Raw genomic sequence first — 18,429 nt, forward strand, 5'->3', positions numbered from 1 at the left:
TTTTATTTATACTATAAGATTAAGAGTCCTAAGCTTAAGGAAACCAATAAAGGCGAGTTCTTTTGAAAAAAGTATAGTATATCTAATTTTTTCAAGGCCAATTTTATTTTATACATTATTTTTAATTAGCAATAGGGGAAAACTATTTAAATAAAATACTTGTACCATATATATTTAAAGCAGTATATGTTTCATAAAAATATAAATGATTGATTTGCCTTTAAAGAAGTTTTATAATCAGGCAACAATTTATATTTTCTTGCAATTAAATAAATACTTAATATTAATTAATATATTATAATATTATTTGGAAAGTGTATGCATAGTTAAGCCACAAAATCGATTGTAGCACCTGAGAACAGCGGGGACTGTTTGTTTGGTAAACTAATTAATTTTCTTGTCTTTGCCGTGTCTTAACATTGCGCATACGCCGCGTTGCACATAATTACTTTCCTTTTACTCGGTAAATTTTGCAATAAATAATTCAGAGCGCATGCGAAACTAAAAACAAAGAGTAAAACTTAAGATCTTTAAGTTGTGCGGGTTGAGGGGACAGCAACAAAAAACCATTTTGGTTCGTGTTTTTCGACTTATCGTGGCAAATGGATTATGCTGCAGCTTTCCCTGGAGGCGGATCAGAAATGGGGGAAATACTACTGAAATCCCCATCTATTAGCGCCGGTAAAAGCAATTATTTGAGTGGAAACTTCAGGGCTACCGTTGTTGAAAGTTAAGAGCTGCTTTTCTTCCTGTTTCTGCTGCTCCTGCTCCAGCTCCTGCTGCTGTGGTTTGGCATTATCTTTTTCTCTGGCAAAATAACAACTTTTTCCACCTCCACTTTGGCATTGTGTGTTTACCAGTTCACTGTTGCTGTTAATGGTTTACCTGTGCGGATGCGGCTGGCGAAGGGACTTTGCTGTCGAATAGATTAGTTTTGCAATTTTTCAGCTCAACACTTTTCGGGGAATTAAGTGGGTTGAACGGCACAACAATAAGGCCCAAATGGAAATTGGCTAAGCCCTATAATGCATTTAAGTGGAATTTTTGCATATTTCAATTAAGTTTCGATGCCAAAGGATTTTTATTTTAAATAAATTAAGTCTAGGGATTCAATTTTACATTATGCATGAAATTGTTATATATTTTTATATAATTGTTGATTGATAATGACTACCAGTCATGGCCTTTATTAAGCAATAAGATATAGCTATGTTTATATTAGAAATAATATTGCTTTTAGTCCCTTTTAGTTATTTTAAAGTAAATTTCACAATTATTCTTTGTCTACCCTTCGACTAAAGTCTACATTTAGCTTTAGAGCCAGTGCGTTTCAGGTCACCTTTTGAATAGAACCGACAGCTTACACTCTAGACCATCGCATTTATATTCTATGGATGGCCTAGCATTGCTCTAACAATTTACCTTTGAGTGCAAAATGCTGGAAGTTGTCACATCAAATTGGACAAACTTTGAGCTGGCGAATGGCATTCACGTAGACACATTCACTTGGCAAATTAAATAAACACCTCTTTTGGCATTCACACAACGAAATGTGCAATTACATTACCTGTGCTGTGGACTAGTATTTGTATTCGTCGTCTGCCCTGGTCCAGAGGATCCTCTCTAGGAAATTTCCATAACATTCAAGTCACCTGTCAGCCGAACGATTTGTCATATGCTGACATGCCAACTGTCGTTGTCAGGAAACGGAATACGCGACAGGTATCCAAGGGTAGGAAAAGGAATCAAGGAGCAGGACCAGGACCAAGACCAGGAGGAGGAGCTGAAGCCACATTGTATGGCATTTCCACTTGCCACTTGTCAGGCCGCTTTATTAGCCACTTTCGACTAGTTCCACGGCTCACGGGGATCTGCCACTATTCATCCCCAATGGAATTTGCAATTTTCCGTATTTTCCGCAGCTCTATTTACTCCCCAGCCTTTATTTTTCCTTTTTTTTGTTCATCAACTGTTTGTCATGTCAACTATGCACCCAACTCAAGACAACACTTAATTATGTTTTCTGTTTCTCGGCAAAGTTTCACCAACCAGACGGGGAAAAGAGAGTGGGGGGAAAACTAAAAGAAAAATTACTCCAAATGGCAAAATGATTCCGGCGCTGCTTTCTCCTTTGGCTGCTGCATCATAAATTATTGAAGTTGCCAGTCTGTCATAGTCCTGTAGTTTTATTTCCGTCTCTTTCACTGCTTGCCTTATCCGTCTCTTTCTTTCTAGATTTGCTCTCTCTCTCTTTCTCTCCCTCCCTCTATTTATTTACGTTCTCTGTTTCAGTTGTGGAACTGGGAATTTAATTTGGCAGCAGGTGCCAAGTCGCGACCCCGTCTTTAAGCAAAGAGAGATTCTGCAAAAATAAAATGAAACTTTTCCACTTATTTTTGCTGCCACAAAAGAGGGGACAAGAAAAAAATAAAGGAAAACTAATAAAATGTTGACACAACTACACAAATACATACATATTTTTGAAGTCCGCTTCTACTATAAAATTTATTTTGTTTTCGCATAACTCGCAAGTGTTTTTGTTCTTTTATTTTTGGGTCCACTTTTTCTCTGTCCGCCACTCAATAAATAAGTAGCGTAAATAAACCCGCCTCCTTTTTAGCCAACTTCTCGCCAAGGTAAAAACTTTCAGTTGGCAGCTTTGTCCCGTTTACATGACAATTTGACAGTTTATTAAGTTGCCTTTTCCCCCCAAGCCCACGCATAAAGGGAGCTCAAACTTAATGGAAAACTTAAGAGTGGCATTTTCCCACAGGACTTTATTGAATGGATTCTCAAGTGTCTAGAGGATATTTGAAGGGGCACTACTGATAAATCAATTAATGAATGGAAAGGAAGATGTAGCCTTAAATAGAAATTTATAAAACTAGTCTTAAGGATCCATTAAATTTAAGTATTTTACATTATAATTGCAATGCAAACAATAGTAAAGTATTTCTCAACATTATAAAATAAACTTTAATGCAGTATCTAAATAATTGTATTTATCCATAAAATATCGGAACGGCCGGTGTAGACTTGAGATACTCCATCACCAGTTGGAATCCAAAAGACAGGATTAACCAATTTGGTTAACACTAAAGTGTGGTTCCAACGTGGAACCACTGAACTTTAAATTGGAATTAATTTTGATACTATTCCACACTACATGTATCGCCGGGTAAGGGATCCATCGCCGATCATCCGATCGTGCTCATATCTGGCGGACTGGCGGCGATATGTATGCTCCTGCGCCTGCTGTGTGGAGGTCCTGCGAGCTCGTTCCGCTTCCGTCTGACGGTCAGTCTGACTTTCACGCACATTGACACGAGCGCGTCCACGATTCTTCTCTGCTTCCCGCTCGCGCTCACGACGCAGTCGATCCTTTTGCTGCTCCTGCAGGAGCGTCCAGTCGAATATGAAGTCAAACTGATAGTTCAGGGAACGGTAAAGGACACGGAATAGCTGACGGAGATACTTGTGATCCGGTGGCTCCTTGAAGCGTAGATTACGAACATACTTCATGTATAGCGCAAACTCGGTGGGTAATCCTCGGCACAGAGTCTCAATCGAGATGCTATGCTTCTTCTCCAATATCTTCTCGTATTTCTGTTTCTTATTGGCTGCCGTTATGCCCTGCCAGGGTAATTTTCCCAGATTGAAGTACATAATGCAGTACCCCAAGGACTCCATGTCATCACGGCGAGACTGCTCCACGCCCATCTGGGCATTCATTGAGGCATAACGCACGGTGCCCGTGAGATTGCGATCCTTGCGATAGGGGATATGCAGATGCGTCTCACTGTCCTTGTATCGCTTGGACAGTCCAAAGTCAATCAGATACAATTGGGTGGAGTTCTCACCGAGTCCCATGAGGAAGTTATCGGGCTTCACATCTCGGTGTATGAACCCAGCCTCGTGCACGTCTTCGAGGCGCACCAGAAGCTGATCGATCAGCATCATCACGGTCTTCATGGAAAAGCGGCGTTTGCATAGATTGAAGAGCTCCTCCAGCGATGGCCCCAGGAGCTCCATCACCATTGCATTGTAGCGCTTCTCGCTCCCAAAGTGCAGCAGCTTTGGGAATCCCGGACGTTGACGCAGATGCTTGTACAGCTTGGCCTCGTATATCAGCTGCGGATACTGTGCATCGGTGGCCTCCACCTTGATGGCCACCTCGACGCCGTCTTTGATGGACAAGCCTAGATAGATGTCGCCAAAGGAGCCGGATCCAATGGGTTTTATAACCCGGTACTTGCCGCCAACCAATTGGTTCTCCAGATTCAGCGACGGGTTCCTAATTTGAACCTTGGCTGATTGCTTTGGAGGCACAATTGTGCTCTTCGCTTTCTCACGATCCATTTCTGAATTTCTTGCGATTCACTCAGAGGATAATATATAAAAATAAATTTTGTACGTTTTATTTTGGCTTCTGCAGTGCGTCACTTTATTTTTTGGAATCTATTTTTCTGTTAAAAGCATTTTGTTTTGGATCTCGGACGTTTTTTTTTTGTTATTAATGAAAAGCGATGTTCTAAGACTGCCTTCGTTCGTACCCCTTCAGATTTTGACCTTATAATAAAGGCCAACTTTGATGTACAAGTTTAAAGTATTTTTATATTTGTAAAATAAAAATCAAGTATTTATTTGGTATAAATAAATAATAGTGGTAAAATCAAAGATTCGTAAATGCTGCTACAAAAAAAAAGGAATAAGATTCAGAAGTGAGTAAGCTAAACTAAAGAAAATATATATGAAATTGCATAACTTCGAATAGAATGTTCTCATTTCATAAATAAATGGTATTTATCTTCTCTAGAAAGTGTTTCAGATCTTTTGTTTTCAGATTAGTGAGGAAGCAATTTAAGGCTTGATTTGGTTTCGACAATTGATTGAATTCTACGAAAGTTAATTAGCAAAACAAAACAAAGGCTTAAGCTTAGTCAAGGGTTTATATTGCACCTTATCTTGCAGCTGCAGCTGCAGTTCTCTTCTAAAATGTCTGGCAAAACCTATATTGCATAACTGGTGACATAGCTAGGGTCTTGATAGGATTAAGAGTAAATTAATTAGGAAATTCTTGAATGTATAGTTGTAATATATAGCTTACTTTGGGTATAAATAGGGTGTCTTATGCTAAATAAACTCAGTCGTTGTTGTACCACCATTAAGTCTAGTCAAGTCAAATTAATGAGTGCTTAATTTTAACCATATATACCTAATTTTGACAAATATCAGTTTTTATTTAATATACTGCTTTAATGCCTAAATAGACCTGTTTCTAACTCAATAAGTTCCAAGTGTTATTTAAAAAAAGAAAACATGATTAATTAATGAGCTTACTTTCCCTTTTAAAGTGTGATCTTAAAAAATAAAAGATGCCCTATTTTGGTATGATCCAGAGTCTTATTAATTCATCAAAGTCTCTTCGTCAAAATTATAAAATAAATATTTCATCACTTAAACAAGTTAAAGATATTTTTTAAAATGGCAAACATTTTTTATTAAAAAAGTATTTTCGGTATTTGCACTTTTTGCTTTCCATTTTTAAGTAAATTTGTAAATATTGATAATTCTTTTTAAAATTTTTATCAGTCATATATCCGAATGAGCAACAGTGTATAAGTTAATGAAAATATACCCTAAACAATTGAAATAAATAAAATATAAACAACTATATTTAACAGTTCGAGAATAATATAAAACTCAACACATTATGATGTTTATATGCCATTCAACAGATGAAAACGGAAATAAAGCATTTAAAGTGCTTATGTTAAATGCAACATTTTATGACGCCACCATTATAATGGAAATGAGTTGCATATAAATATGAAATTAGATCATTAGCTTAGCATTTTGCAATTTAAGTGGAGAAGAGAAGAGAGATGGGTGAAAATTAAATGCTGCTAAATGCAAATAAATAATGAAGAGACACACGCAGAGTGAAGCATTTATAAAGCCGCTTAAAATCAACGTAATCATGCCCCTGATGACGATGACGATGATGATAATTATGATGATGGTGTCTCCGAAGTGTTTGTCCTTTGTGCTTTTGTGGAGAGTGGGGAGTCCTTGGGCAGGAGTATTTTGTGAGTGTGAGTGAAAAGACAATGGACGAGGAGAACAAAGCAATTTCGCTGCAGGTGTACTTGTGTGTGTGTGAGCAGGTGCATTAAATGCTATTACCGCTACTCCTGCCATCCTTAAGCCCATTCTTAACCCATTCCCGCCCACCTGCCACTGGCCAATGGCAAACAGCAACGGCAGCGGCCATTGTTAATAATTTTGAGACAAAAAGCCACACTAAAACAATAACTAAGCACGCATTAAGCAGTAAGTAAGTGGATGACAATGCCTTTAGCCTTCGGTCTTGGAGTGGCCCTGGATGAGTGGAGGCTGCTGGGGTGATCAGGGGAGGAGGAATGGCCAGAGAAGTTAGTTACGTGGCCGTGTACTTGTAACTCGTACTTTTGGCCAAAAGCATAGGAAATAGACGTAAAAGCCAAGGCGAAGCAACACAAGTAGCAAGTAGCAAGTAGCAAGAAGCAGGAATCTGCTGCAAACGACGAAGACGTGGCAGCAAATAAAATAAAACAAATATAATGAGATTTCGTGCAACGACCAGAGCAGCAGCCAAGACACTGCAAAATGAATCTAAAATATTTATTACTAAGAGGCTTAACTCTAAAAATGTGGTAAGGTTTCGGGAATTTAAGAAATAATTGCTTTGAACATTGTTTTTTTTTTTAAAGAAGTACCTTACAAGATTTTTCTGTTTGATTCCTACATTTCTTGACCTCTGCAGAATATTTCAATTTTATTTAAAAGCTTATAACGCTGACTTATTTTCGACTCTATAAATCATATAAATTCTAGATCAGTACGAACAGCCAAGGTAATCTAGTCATAATCTTCCCTCAGCTGCAAAAAGCGAAATCAACGTAATTGAGTCACGCATATAAACATCCCCCATGCCATATGGCGATCCTTGAGAAACTTTTGCTGAGTCTTAAGACTCCACTATAATTCCCAACTGGTTATCGGAAACTTTGCATAGAGAGTTCCTCGTTTCGAGGGTTAATTCAATGTCTTGAACTTCGCTTCGGCGATGGAATTTATACCAATATGAAGATCAACAACGGAGCATAAGTAAAGACATTCAAGTATCCGAGGCAATTTTTTGAAGTGCCTGGCTGGTTTTCGCCGCCGGGCCATTAATAATAAATTTTCAAAACTAGTTTAGCTTGAGCCAGTCATTAGTGGTTTTTCAGGGTATTCTAATTTAAGTCAAAAGCTTAAGAAATGTTGAAGTAGTCATTTCCAACCCTATAAATCATATATATTCTAGAACAGAATTAAAAGGCAAATCGATCTAGGCATGTCCGAAAAAATACAAAAATTTACCAATTTTTTCAAAATTTCATTTCGTTAAAATGGTTAAAAATTGTCAAAAAATTTTTAAAATTATGGGTTGAGTATGCAGATTTATTAAGATAACAAAAATTAACATAGGAAAGCTTTTCGAATTAAAATTAATGGGGTTTTCACTTAGTTATGAGTTTTATAAACATTGATTTGTCATAATATTGTTATATTCAAATCTCAAAAAATGTTAATTTAAAAAATGAGAATATTTTAGTTTTATTTACGATCGATTACCAAACTGATTCTATAATATAAAAACAAGCTAAAAAGCCATATAAATTTAGGATTCCCGAAGTTAGTTTCCTTTGTTATTAAAACTTATTTATATATGTATTTATTCAAATTTAGAACATTTCCTGTCCACTGTTTTGAAGCTGATCCTTCAATCGCATTAAAATACAACTAATATGTAGAAAAAAAAGCTTTATTTTAAATTATAATTCCCCCATTTCCCTGCCCATCAATTTTCGTCCAGTGCACGCGCCAAGAAAAGTGGCGGCCAAACAAGTGTAGCATACTTATCGGCGCCATGGCAGCGCGGAGCAGCAGCAGAGCAACAGAGCAAAGATGGCGGCGCGCGCTATCTTTTGTCTGTCTACTTTGTAAGTGTGCGAGCGTGTGCGTTTACATGCTGCGTACATGTGTGTGTGGGTGTGCGTGTGTGTGTGTTTTGCCCGCGAATACAACAACTAAATTTATTTTAGTTTTAACTATTTGCCCGGGCACAAAGGACAAACGAGAAACGTCGAAAAAGCCACGCCAAAAGTAATGCGAGGGACATTCTCTTCGAGGATCTCTGCAACTGTGTCTGTGCGAAAGTATTTGACATATACAAACAAAGCTCGTGCACACATAGACATACAAACGAAACTATGGCTTTACATAGACAGACACATTTTCACTTTTCACTTTTCACAAAACACAGTGCACAAAAGCCGGCAGAGGACAAAGGATATTATAAATTACATACCAAGTTCTCCCTTTTTTATCCTTTTTTTTGCTTCCTTCAGCCTTGTCGCCTGTCCGTGTATGTGTGTGTGTGTTTCAGAGTATCTGTGCGTTTGTGTGTTCATGTTCGTGGGAGGTGTGTGTAATTTGGTGTGTTATTGTTGCTGTTTCTGTTGCTGCTTTTCACTAGTTTCAATTTTTTCCCCTACCCCTTTGCCGCCGCTCGTCGCCTTGTTATTATAATTTTAGCAGTTTATTTTCTTTTGCTATGCAAACTTAATTCCATTTCTCTGTTTATGTGCTTACACACTTGTCCAACTTAAATATAGCTAAATACAGGGTGATGCTGGGTTTCGAGGGGTTTAAGGAGGTTAAAGGTCGCAAAATATTTAAAAAGAATATATAATTCATAAGGATATATGATGTTTTTATTTTACTTTTAAAGATTTTTCTTGTATAATTTTAATGGAAGCATATTTCGTAACTGAATTTATAGTCTTCTAAAAGTTTCCCAGTTTTGAAATGTATCTGGTTTTTATTTCTTTTCATATTTGTTGTGCATGAAATTAGTTTTTATAAAACATATAAAAATACATTTCCAATATTAAAAAAAAAACAAATACAAAGAAAATATAGCGAGTTTAGGGTAAATAAAAGTCCTGTTTAAGTGTATTAACATTTACGAATCAAAATAACACCCTGTTTTTGAGCAATCAAACAAGGGCAGCAGCGGCATCGTGAAGCACAAAAAAGTGGTTACCCCGCACAGTCAAAAGTCTGTTCGTCTGGACAGAAGGACATTATTGGACGGACATTATTGCTGCCGTTTGCGTCGCTGTCGAGGTTGCTGCCTCAGTCACAGTCGCTGCTGCTGCTGATGCTGCTGCTGATGCTGCCGCCGCAGTCGATGTTGCTGCTGGCAGCGACTGTACCAAACGTAGTACGCAAACAACACACACACATACAAATCCAGAGAGCTTGATATGTACAGATGTACATACATGCATACAGATGGCGGCATATGGCAACATTCCACGAACTCACTCAAAGTCGCTCAACAATAAAAACAACAGCAAGCGCAGCAGCAACAACAGTAGCAGCAACAGGAACAGCAACAGCAGCAGCAGAAGGAGCAGCAACAGCAGCAACAGCAGCAGCAATAACAACATAAACAGCAAAAGATAAAAGCAACAACAGTGTAAACAGCAACAGCAGCAGAGTCTGTAAAATCAATAGCAAATGAAGCCGAAAAAGCAATGACAAATTTAGCAACCACAGCAGCATTTTAGATAGATATTATGTTACAATGGTATACATATTCTAGAAGAAACTACTATACCTTAAGATTCAGAAAGAGAGGCTTCCACATAAGATCAATAGCAGGAGAGTCTGTAAAAGCATAAAAGTAAGCTGCAAAGGCAGAAGCAAAAACAATTGCAGATGCTATTTTACAGAGCTGTAACTTACTTAGTAACAGTGACTACATCTGCTAAATATGCCTCTTACTAACAGCTGCTAGAACTTACAACAGCTTCAGTTCCATGTTAACAGCTGAATTTTACGCCACCACCAAAAAATACCACCCCGTAGCGCCACCCCACTGGTTTCTCTCAGAAAATCTGCTGTTTTTGCTTTATTTTTTTTTGGTTCTAGTCCTTAAAGTGGTGGGTTTCGGTTTTTCATATCCCATCGACAACAGACGGGACTATAAAAATGGATTTTTATTATGTTGCCGCTGCTGCTGTATCAGCTTTTGCTGTTACGCTGCTGTTGTCCTGTTGTTGCTGTTGCTGTTATCTCCATTGGCTGAGGTCCTCTCACCTTTGCCAGAGAGATACGAGTCCTTGTACTCACAGGATTGCCAAAGCTTCAGTTCAGCTGGCTATACATATATATTGATATATAGCGAAAGCACTCCTTGTTGAGTCCTTATTATTGGGACGAAGCTTTGAGCTAAATAAATTTGTTTGATGTTGTGGATTCTGGAGGGGCCGTAATACATTCTGGAGTATTTATCAAAATAAATTAATTCAGGATGGAAGGGTACTTTGTGGAATTTAAACATTTACACATAGAATTTGAGCTGACAAACATAAAAATTGTATTCAATTTAAATAACTCATTTAAATATTTTCAAGTTAATATACAAAATAAATCTTTTCAGATTTATAAGTAAACAATATCATTCATTTCCTATTCCTACTATGAAAATTCTGTATTACTTCCATTGATCATAAACCAATTTAGAAAACCTTTTCACTTTTTTTCGAAACTGTCCCTGGCTCCCAGCCATCAAAAGTCAGGTCTCTGTGAAAGTGATTCACTCGAGTCACATCCTGTGAGTTACTCGAATGGAGCTTCCACTCCAACCAAAAGCCGGCAGCAACAGTCTGCTTGTGTATACACACATACAAATGTGTGTATAAATGTATAAATGAGAGGACAGCATCCCACTGAGTATATAAGTAACTATGTAATAAAGAGGACCGAGGACCAGGCCCAGGCTCAGGACGAGGCCGAGGGAAGGAGCAGGAGCAGGAGCAGGAGAAGGGAAGTTTTGAGGGTGCCGCCACCCCTAGAAAAGCAGGACACTATTGGGATTAAGTCTGAATGTGTGAGTGTGCGCTCGCAGGATGCTGTGCCTGTGAGCGTATTTTGTATTATTTTGTTTTTGCCTTTTGCCATTTTGTACATAAATCACCAGGCAGCATCAGCAGCAGCAGCAGCGTCGAGCTGAGAGCCGAGGATGCTGCGCAGCTGCTGCGCTGCTCGGCCTGGCTCGGCTCGTCTCTTGTGTGTGTGTGTGTGTGTGTGAGTGTATCCTGCGAGCATCCTGCGAGTGTGCGAGTATGAGTGTGCCGCCATTTGGAATTTTTCGAAATTGGGGTTCGCTACAACAAACGCATTTCGTAGTAGACGTTTAGGCGTCAACTAGTGCGCTTGGTGCTGCGCTTACACGTAAACACACGCTCATCAGCCGAGGAGAACGCTGTCTCTCTTCATCTGGGACTGAATCCTTCAGATCAGAATCCGATTCAGAATCTAGCTAAGGCCCACATCAGGCCAGGACTCCTACCAACTCGACCAACTCGAACACAAACACACAGACAGACGGAGGAAAGCAAAATTAACAGACTAAAAGCTATATTAACTCAATCAAAAGCGGACAGAACTAGACGAAACGCCTGACATTTATTTCTCGCTCCTTTCAGACAGCCACACTATTTTTTAAGAAACCAGCGTTAAACAACGACGAAAACGAAACGAAAAGTGAAAATGCTGTGCCAAAAATTAAACATAAATCAAAAATAAAAGTGTCCAAGGCCCAATGTCGGAATCAAACGAAATGGAAATGGCCAAAAGCTCGCTCTTTCTCACTCATAAATGTTTAAATCAGTAATTGATTTTAATGCCGTATTTGGAAAGTGCGCGTTATGTTAAATATTTCCATGGGTATGTACTTGATGTTGTAATGGAATATACGTCTACTATATGTCATGCAAATTCTTTGGTGTTCTTTGATGTCAAAATGTCGTTGTTGTCATTTTCGTTATTGTCGTTGTTCTTGTCCTGTCCAAAAGTCGCAAAAAAAGAAAGATAAATACTAATAAAAATGATGACATTTCCAAGTATTGAGTAAGTATCCTAACTTATTTTATATTTTATGTGAAGTTTTTAAGAAAAAGAAAATTCATCTGAAATAAGTTCGTATTTCTTAGGTTAAAAAAATAATATAATCCGAAATGAACTTATTAAAAATGATAATTAAACAACTAAAGTGATGTAACCAAGAAATTAATAGACTCAAAACTGGATAAGGCTTCAAATTCAATTTTATTTTAACTTTAAAGGCTCTGAAATCTTATTCTCCGATTTTATTTTCTTCTTGAAATGGAAGACTTATTTCCAAAATGCTTATATATATTTTTACATTAAAGAATGTTGTTCATTTTAAATAAAATAAATTAAACAGCTTAAGACTTAAAAAAGTCTCCCTAATGACCTAAAAAATGAGTTGCTTGAGTACACCCAATTATGTGTTGAAAATACAAATCACAAGCAGAGCAAGCCCTGGGTCCTGAGAAAACAGAAACCGAAAAGTGCAAACAGAAAAGTTTCAACGAGCTGAATTTGTACAACTCATCAAATATTCCTTAGCCGGGGCCTGTGGCGTGTGGGCGTGTTGTTGAGAGCACAGGACCAGCCAGGGACAGCCCAGGCACAGGACATACCGGGATCGGCTGCCTGGCGGGCAGGCTGTCGTAAAATCGAGCTCATCGTGAATTCGAAACGAGAAGCCGCAAACGACAGGCAACCCTGCGAATCTCAAGCACTCGCAGGATGCCAGCAATCCTCGCAAGCACACACACACACACTCACAGGCTCTTTCACATACACACACACTAACACACACACACACTGAGAATCGCACAGGCGAGTGTCATGCGTCGTACGCGATGTCAAGGACCGCACCCAAAAAACTTTTTTCTCGCAACGCGAATTTCTGACGAGCTCTGAGCTCTGATGGACGGATGGATGGGTTTTTGGGCTCCGAGTTTTGGGTGCTCGCCTGTCGACTCTCGATGATTTGTAGGGGCAACTGTGTCTCAAAAGCGCACACTGAGCGAAAATATTAATTGTACAGGGAAATATAATATCAGAAATCGTGATACAATGAGGGTGTTTAATTGGAGTTTATTCTCGGCAAAGTTTGCCTATTACTTTTATTTCGGAACAATCTATCGAGTTTTTCTGAACACAGTTAAATAAAATATTTAATTAACTTATCAAATTAAAATAATTGGAATTTAATCGTTTTTAGTTTATTTCTTTTCATTTTTAATTTTTTTTAAGTTATGGAGTACATTAAATAGTTATCTTAAGAGTTCCATAAAAATTTCTTGCTTTGTGAATTCAAATTGTTTAACGTGTTTTATATTGAAATATTTAAAGTTAGAATTTTAAATAAAAAACCTCAAATAAATATTCATATATTTCTGAAACATTTTATTTCCAAGAATATCACATAATAGCACTTAAAAATCTTAAGTTTAAGATTTATGCTATATATAATATAAATTGCTTATAAAATATATATTTATAGTTTTTATAATTTGATGATGGATTCTCAATCATTCATCTCTAAAACTAAAAATTCCATACCGGAGTTTATAACTAAGTAAACATAATTTAACATAAATTCAGCTGTTTTCTATATTAATTTTATAAATTCTTTAGGAAGTACTCCTTATGTAATTGAGCTTTGCTTTTAAAATTTTAAATCTTTTAGAGAGAAAATTAGAGATCATTCCAGTACTTACCTAGAAAAATTGCAACTTTTAAATGTATATTTTCAGAAATATCGTTCTATTTCCAGTTGATAATATTTATTCTTTATTTTTTGTAGTGTACAATATGTACTCGAACATATGCAAGCATTTATGGCAGGTTAAACTCGGCAAAGTGCGCGAGCGGAAGGAAATGAGATTTTTATGTGTCTCATAGCCTTCGTCTCCTTGGAACCAAAGGACTTTTTGTTCAGCAAAAAATCTGAAGAAAAAAAAATATGGAATAGTGAAACGTGCTTTGCATAAAATGCGAAAAATGCTCAACTGTCCGTGTTTTATTATCCCGCACATACAAACAACTTGATTCAGTCGGACTTCAGACTTCGTTATCTCTCACGCTTGGCTGGCATGAAAAATTTTTTGGCTGCACGTACATATTTCTTGGCGTTTTGTTTTTTATTCGAGTTTCCTAGGATCGGGTTTATGTTTTTTTCCCTGGGTTCATTCGCTTTCGCGTCGCTTTTTACCTTTTTCAGTTTATTTTATTTTGGTTGCTGGCACTTGTAAGGTTCTTGCTTTGTGCGTACGGCAAATGGCTTTCATGCACTTTTTTGTCAGGTAGAAAATAGTTTTATTCAGTTCGCTTTGAGCGAAAAGTTTTTGAAGTTTTCCTTGCTGCGTTTTTCCCCTTTTAGTTGTTGGTCGTGAAAGGAGTCGGAAAATTGGGTTGCGGATTTAGGTAGTGTTTGATGGAGAAAACTAAAAGAAAATGTAGTTAAATTAGTTATTTAAAATAAAGTGGTATTCGTAAAATATACAGAGTCCTATATAAATGAAATACCACCACTGCTCTAAAAGTAAAATATATTTTACTATATCGATCATTTTTTCTACTCCCGTAAGAAATATTAACTGAGCTACCTTCTTTAAGAAAATCTCCCCATTAAGTCTCTTCCCTTGAAACCATTAACCAACTCAGACAAATATTTATATATATTCTCTACCCCATCCAAACAGTTTTCGCTTGAATTTTAGTCGGGGAAAAAATCTATAAAAAGGAAAGAGATGATGACGACGACGACGACCTCTGGCACTTTCATCTTCTCTGCTTTGCAAACAAGCTGCCTCACATGTGAACGTCCTTTCGTTTTAGTCATTGCTCCTCTGGGTGTCCTGCCACTGTCTGAGGCAATAAAAGGATAAAAGCGAGAAGCTTTTGCCAGGACACGAGGCAGAAGCGAAACCATTGACATTAAAATCATGCATAAGTGCTCATATGGCAGCAATGCGACAGCGAAGACAAACAACAAGGCCTCCTAATTGTGAGGCATTCAAATAGAAAGACAGAAGGGCATACAGACATACAGACAGACAGGCAGTGGGACACTTTATGAGAATACCACTTTATGAAAATATTGCCTTGAGTCTGGGCCAACTAAAGGATGAATTTCTAGGCAGACAAAGTGATGCTTAAAGCGAGAAATCGAGAGTAATCAAATCTATCAAGAAAGCTTATAAATTCTAGTTCTCTTAGAAGATTATTAGGTCATTATTTAATGTAGATATTTTAAAGGGTATTTGTAGTTTTAATAAACTTAAATGTTTAATAATTGTAAGTTTTAAAATGGATTGTATACCCTTTGAGTTAAAGTATTATAGTTTAATCTCCTAAAAGCCAAAGTCTTACATAAAATACTTTCAGAAAAGAATATACAAACCTTGAATTTTTTTCTGCTCTGTAATATTGCCATTACATTACATATTCAGAATTTATTTTTGTATCTTTTGTCCAATGAAGCGAATTCTAGGGCGTCTGTCCAATCGATAAATAGCCATCAAAAAAATATGAAACGTTGCTGACACAGACGGGGCGCAAAAAAGAAAAATTTAAATAGCTACAGCGATGACATAGGAACCAAATCAATATAATGCCATGGCTGCTGGCAGTTTGTCAGCTGTTTCAAATCACATTCATTGGCAACGAACGGCAGCTGGGATGGCTAGTTTTTCCACAGTTGAACAGCTGATTTCATGCAATTTTCATTGTTTGCCGGATTGGGCGCCAAATGCAATGCAAGGGAAAACAGGACGCAGATTTTCCCTCCCTATATTGTCCCGGTGCCTGGCGTGCAAATGTGTGTCACGGGCCACAGTGTCCCCTGTATCCCTGCAGCATCCTCTATTCAGTCAGGATATACTCTGCCTGCCGCTCGTCGATCAGCTGCTGCAGGATAACAATGCATACAATGCCTCTTGTTTTTCCCATCGCCCAACCCCCTCTGCAGGCTTGCCGCTCAGCGATTTTCCTCCGTTTTGTGAAATTTTTCCAGATGCAGGCAGGATTCTCTTTGGTTGTTTTTCCCCTGTAACTGATTTGCCGTTCCTGTGTTAGTGTGAGTGTCAGCGATTGAAAGGATATTGATCGGAAAAGCGATTAAAGTTTGATTTATGTGTTGCTAATGTGACTAATATGATTGAACTTATACTTCGCAGATTTTTTATAGAGTTTTAGTTATAGTTAAAATGTTTGTTAGGCATTTTATATTATTGCAAGATACCTTTTTTTAAAGAAATTTAAAAGTGGAGTTCCAAGTTTGCATTAGGGATTTTGTCAAGTTAAATAGTTTGTTATACTTTTTGGATAAGCTAAAAATACATTAAATCTTTTCAGAGAGCATAAGCTAATTATATAATAATTATTTTGGTTCCAAGATATCAAAGAATCAACATAACAATTTTATATGAATTATATTGTCCCAAACTAGGTTGTTATTTTTTTTTTTATTTAGATAGATTGTTAGAAGTAATGTTTACACGTAAATTTTAAATATTGTGAAATGATTTTTGAGAAGAGTCTAGTAATGAACATCATTAAAAGGTGATAAAATCTAAGATAAGTGATTATTGTGTTACACTCTATAAAAAGTAAATTTTAAATTCCAAAAATGAAATTGATTTCATCAAAGTAAGCTTATACAAATACGTACTATTAGCTTTTCATTCCTAAACTTAATTCCTTACCCAACAATTTAGCTTTATCAGGATATAACAATCGAAACAATGACTTAATGGCAGGCCGACAATATGCGACAGTAAACACATAATGATGGCGCGGGATCGGCAGGATCTGCAGGATCGACATATGAATCGGGATTGCTGCGAGCTCATTCACCTTTTCGGATGCACAGCTGCCACCTTTGGGAGGTGAGGAGTAAATCAAGGTACGTATTCAATGGGCTGACGGGCGCATAAACAGGATATAAAAGTGCAGTGCCGTAAAAAAGAAAAAAATATATATACAAAATATGAAACGCAAAAGGATACAGAGCGCGGCTCCGATTCAGATACACATACAGATGCACATAATCGTAAAATCAGCAAGGATAACAATGTGATATGTGAATGGAGTACAAGCGCAGCTGGCCCCGACAGGATAACCCGAGCCCCGAGCCCCGAATCCAGGCCCGAAGAGAAAACCGGATTTCGGAAATAGCTCAGGGAGAGAGCGAGTTCGAGACCGTTCCCACTCACAAACCCTCTATCTCGCTTTCGCCCTGGGATCTTCTTTGAAAAATCCTCTATGTGAGCCTTGATGACGACGATCATCCCCTAAATCGCATCCCGATCGTGAGTACTTAAGGCCCATCTCGGTATCGGGGTTTTGTATCGCAGCACATTCGCCAATTCGGTCAGTTCGATCGCGACATTCACAGGGAGCGGTTCTCTCAAATCGACACAAATCATAGTGCTAAAAAAGGACGAATAATAATAATAATAATAAATCTCCTGCGAACGTGAGAATCGAAATCAAACCGGTTCGGGTTTCTTGGTTTCACTTTCGTTTGATGACCTCATGCGGTGACGTTTCGTCAAGGATACTCCTGCCCTTTGGATATTTCCTCATCACAATTCGGTTTACAATTACGCAATGAGGAGCACTGAGGTGTATATTTTGGTACTGTTTTCTCCTGGTGTCCACTGTAGGCCTATATGTATTTCGACCATAAGGCACGCGGTGAATGCCAAGAGCGAACGCAATTCTACTGTTTACTCAAAATTTAACTAAAAAAAGAAATAAAAGTGATAACAGTTAAACAAATAACAATATAGATAAAATACTAAATAAATATATATGACTTTATATAGATATTTAGAGTGTTATTAAATGACGCAATGCGTAGTTATGGATTTAGTTAATTAAATTCAGCTGTGGATCTATGAAAAATGTTCAGAGTATAGTTAAAAATATATTTTAAACAATTTCCTCAATAACAAAAAATACTATATACATATGTATATATATTAGATATAAAATATATAATATTAATAATATTTGTATAAAGCTATTTATTATTTCAACTTTTCTACTTTTATTGATTTATACACCCTTTTGAGAAGATTCAGATATTTGGCCAAATGAAAAATGAAATATAATTTAATAATTTATTAAGCAAGAAATATATTATAACAGCTGTTAAAATTTAAGTATAAAAAAAGCATTTATTTAACTTTAGAGAGCCTAATAGTTTTTTATATAAAATGTTTTTTCATGAGCTTTTAAATTTGGACGCGTTTTCATATGGTTTTAGTTCAAAATTAAACCTTATAACTTTAATCGGTGGAGTCATTTCCTACCCCATAAATCATATATATTCTTGATCAGGATCAAAATTGGAGTCGATCTAGCAATGTCTGGCTAAAATTAAATTTTGTCTAAATTTTTGAAAATTTTATAAGAGGCAGAATCGTTAAAATTCGCATCTTAAAA

The 18,429-nt window shown here is 37.1% G+C and overlaps 1 protein-coding gene across 1 annotated transcript; it reads right to left on the reverse strand.

The window, feature by feature from the left end:
- Positions 1–2,950: 2,950 nt before the first annotated feature.
- On the reverse strand, positions 2,951–4,603 carry LOC110187211 (casein kinase I). Its single transcript, XM_020956611.2, has one exon. The coding sequence runs from the start codon at positions 4,357–4,359 to the stop codon at positions 3,163–3,165; it is 1,197 nt and encodes a 398-aa protein (XP_020812270.2). The 5' UTR covers positions 4,360–4,603; the 3' UTR covers positions 2,951–3,162.
- Positions 4,604–18,429: the final 13,826 nt, after the last annotated feature.

The sequence above is a fragment of the Drosophila serrata genome, unplaced genomic scaffold (assembly GCF_035046125.1).
Source record: "Drosophila serrata isolate PLE 108 unplaced genomic scaffold, ASM3504612v1 contig_275, whole genome shotgun sequence".
Taxonomy (NCBI): domain Eukaryota; kingdom Metazoa; phylum Arthropoda; class Insecta; order Diptera; family Drosophilidae; genus Drosophila; species Drosophila serrata.

What these genes read in the sequence shown, in the direction of transcription:
- LOC110187211 (XM_020956611.2), bottom strand. Translation starts at nt 4,359, where the DNA reads ATGGATCGTGAGAAAGCGAAGAGCACAATTGTGCCTCCAAAGCAATCA.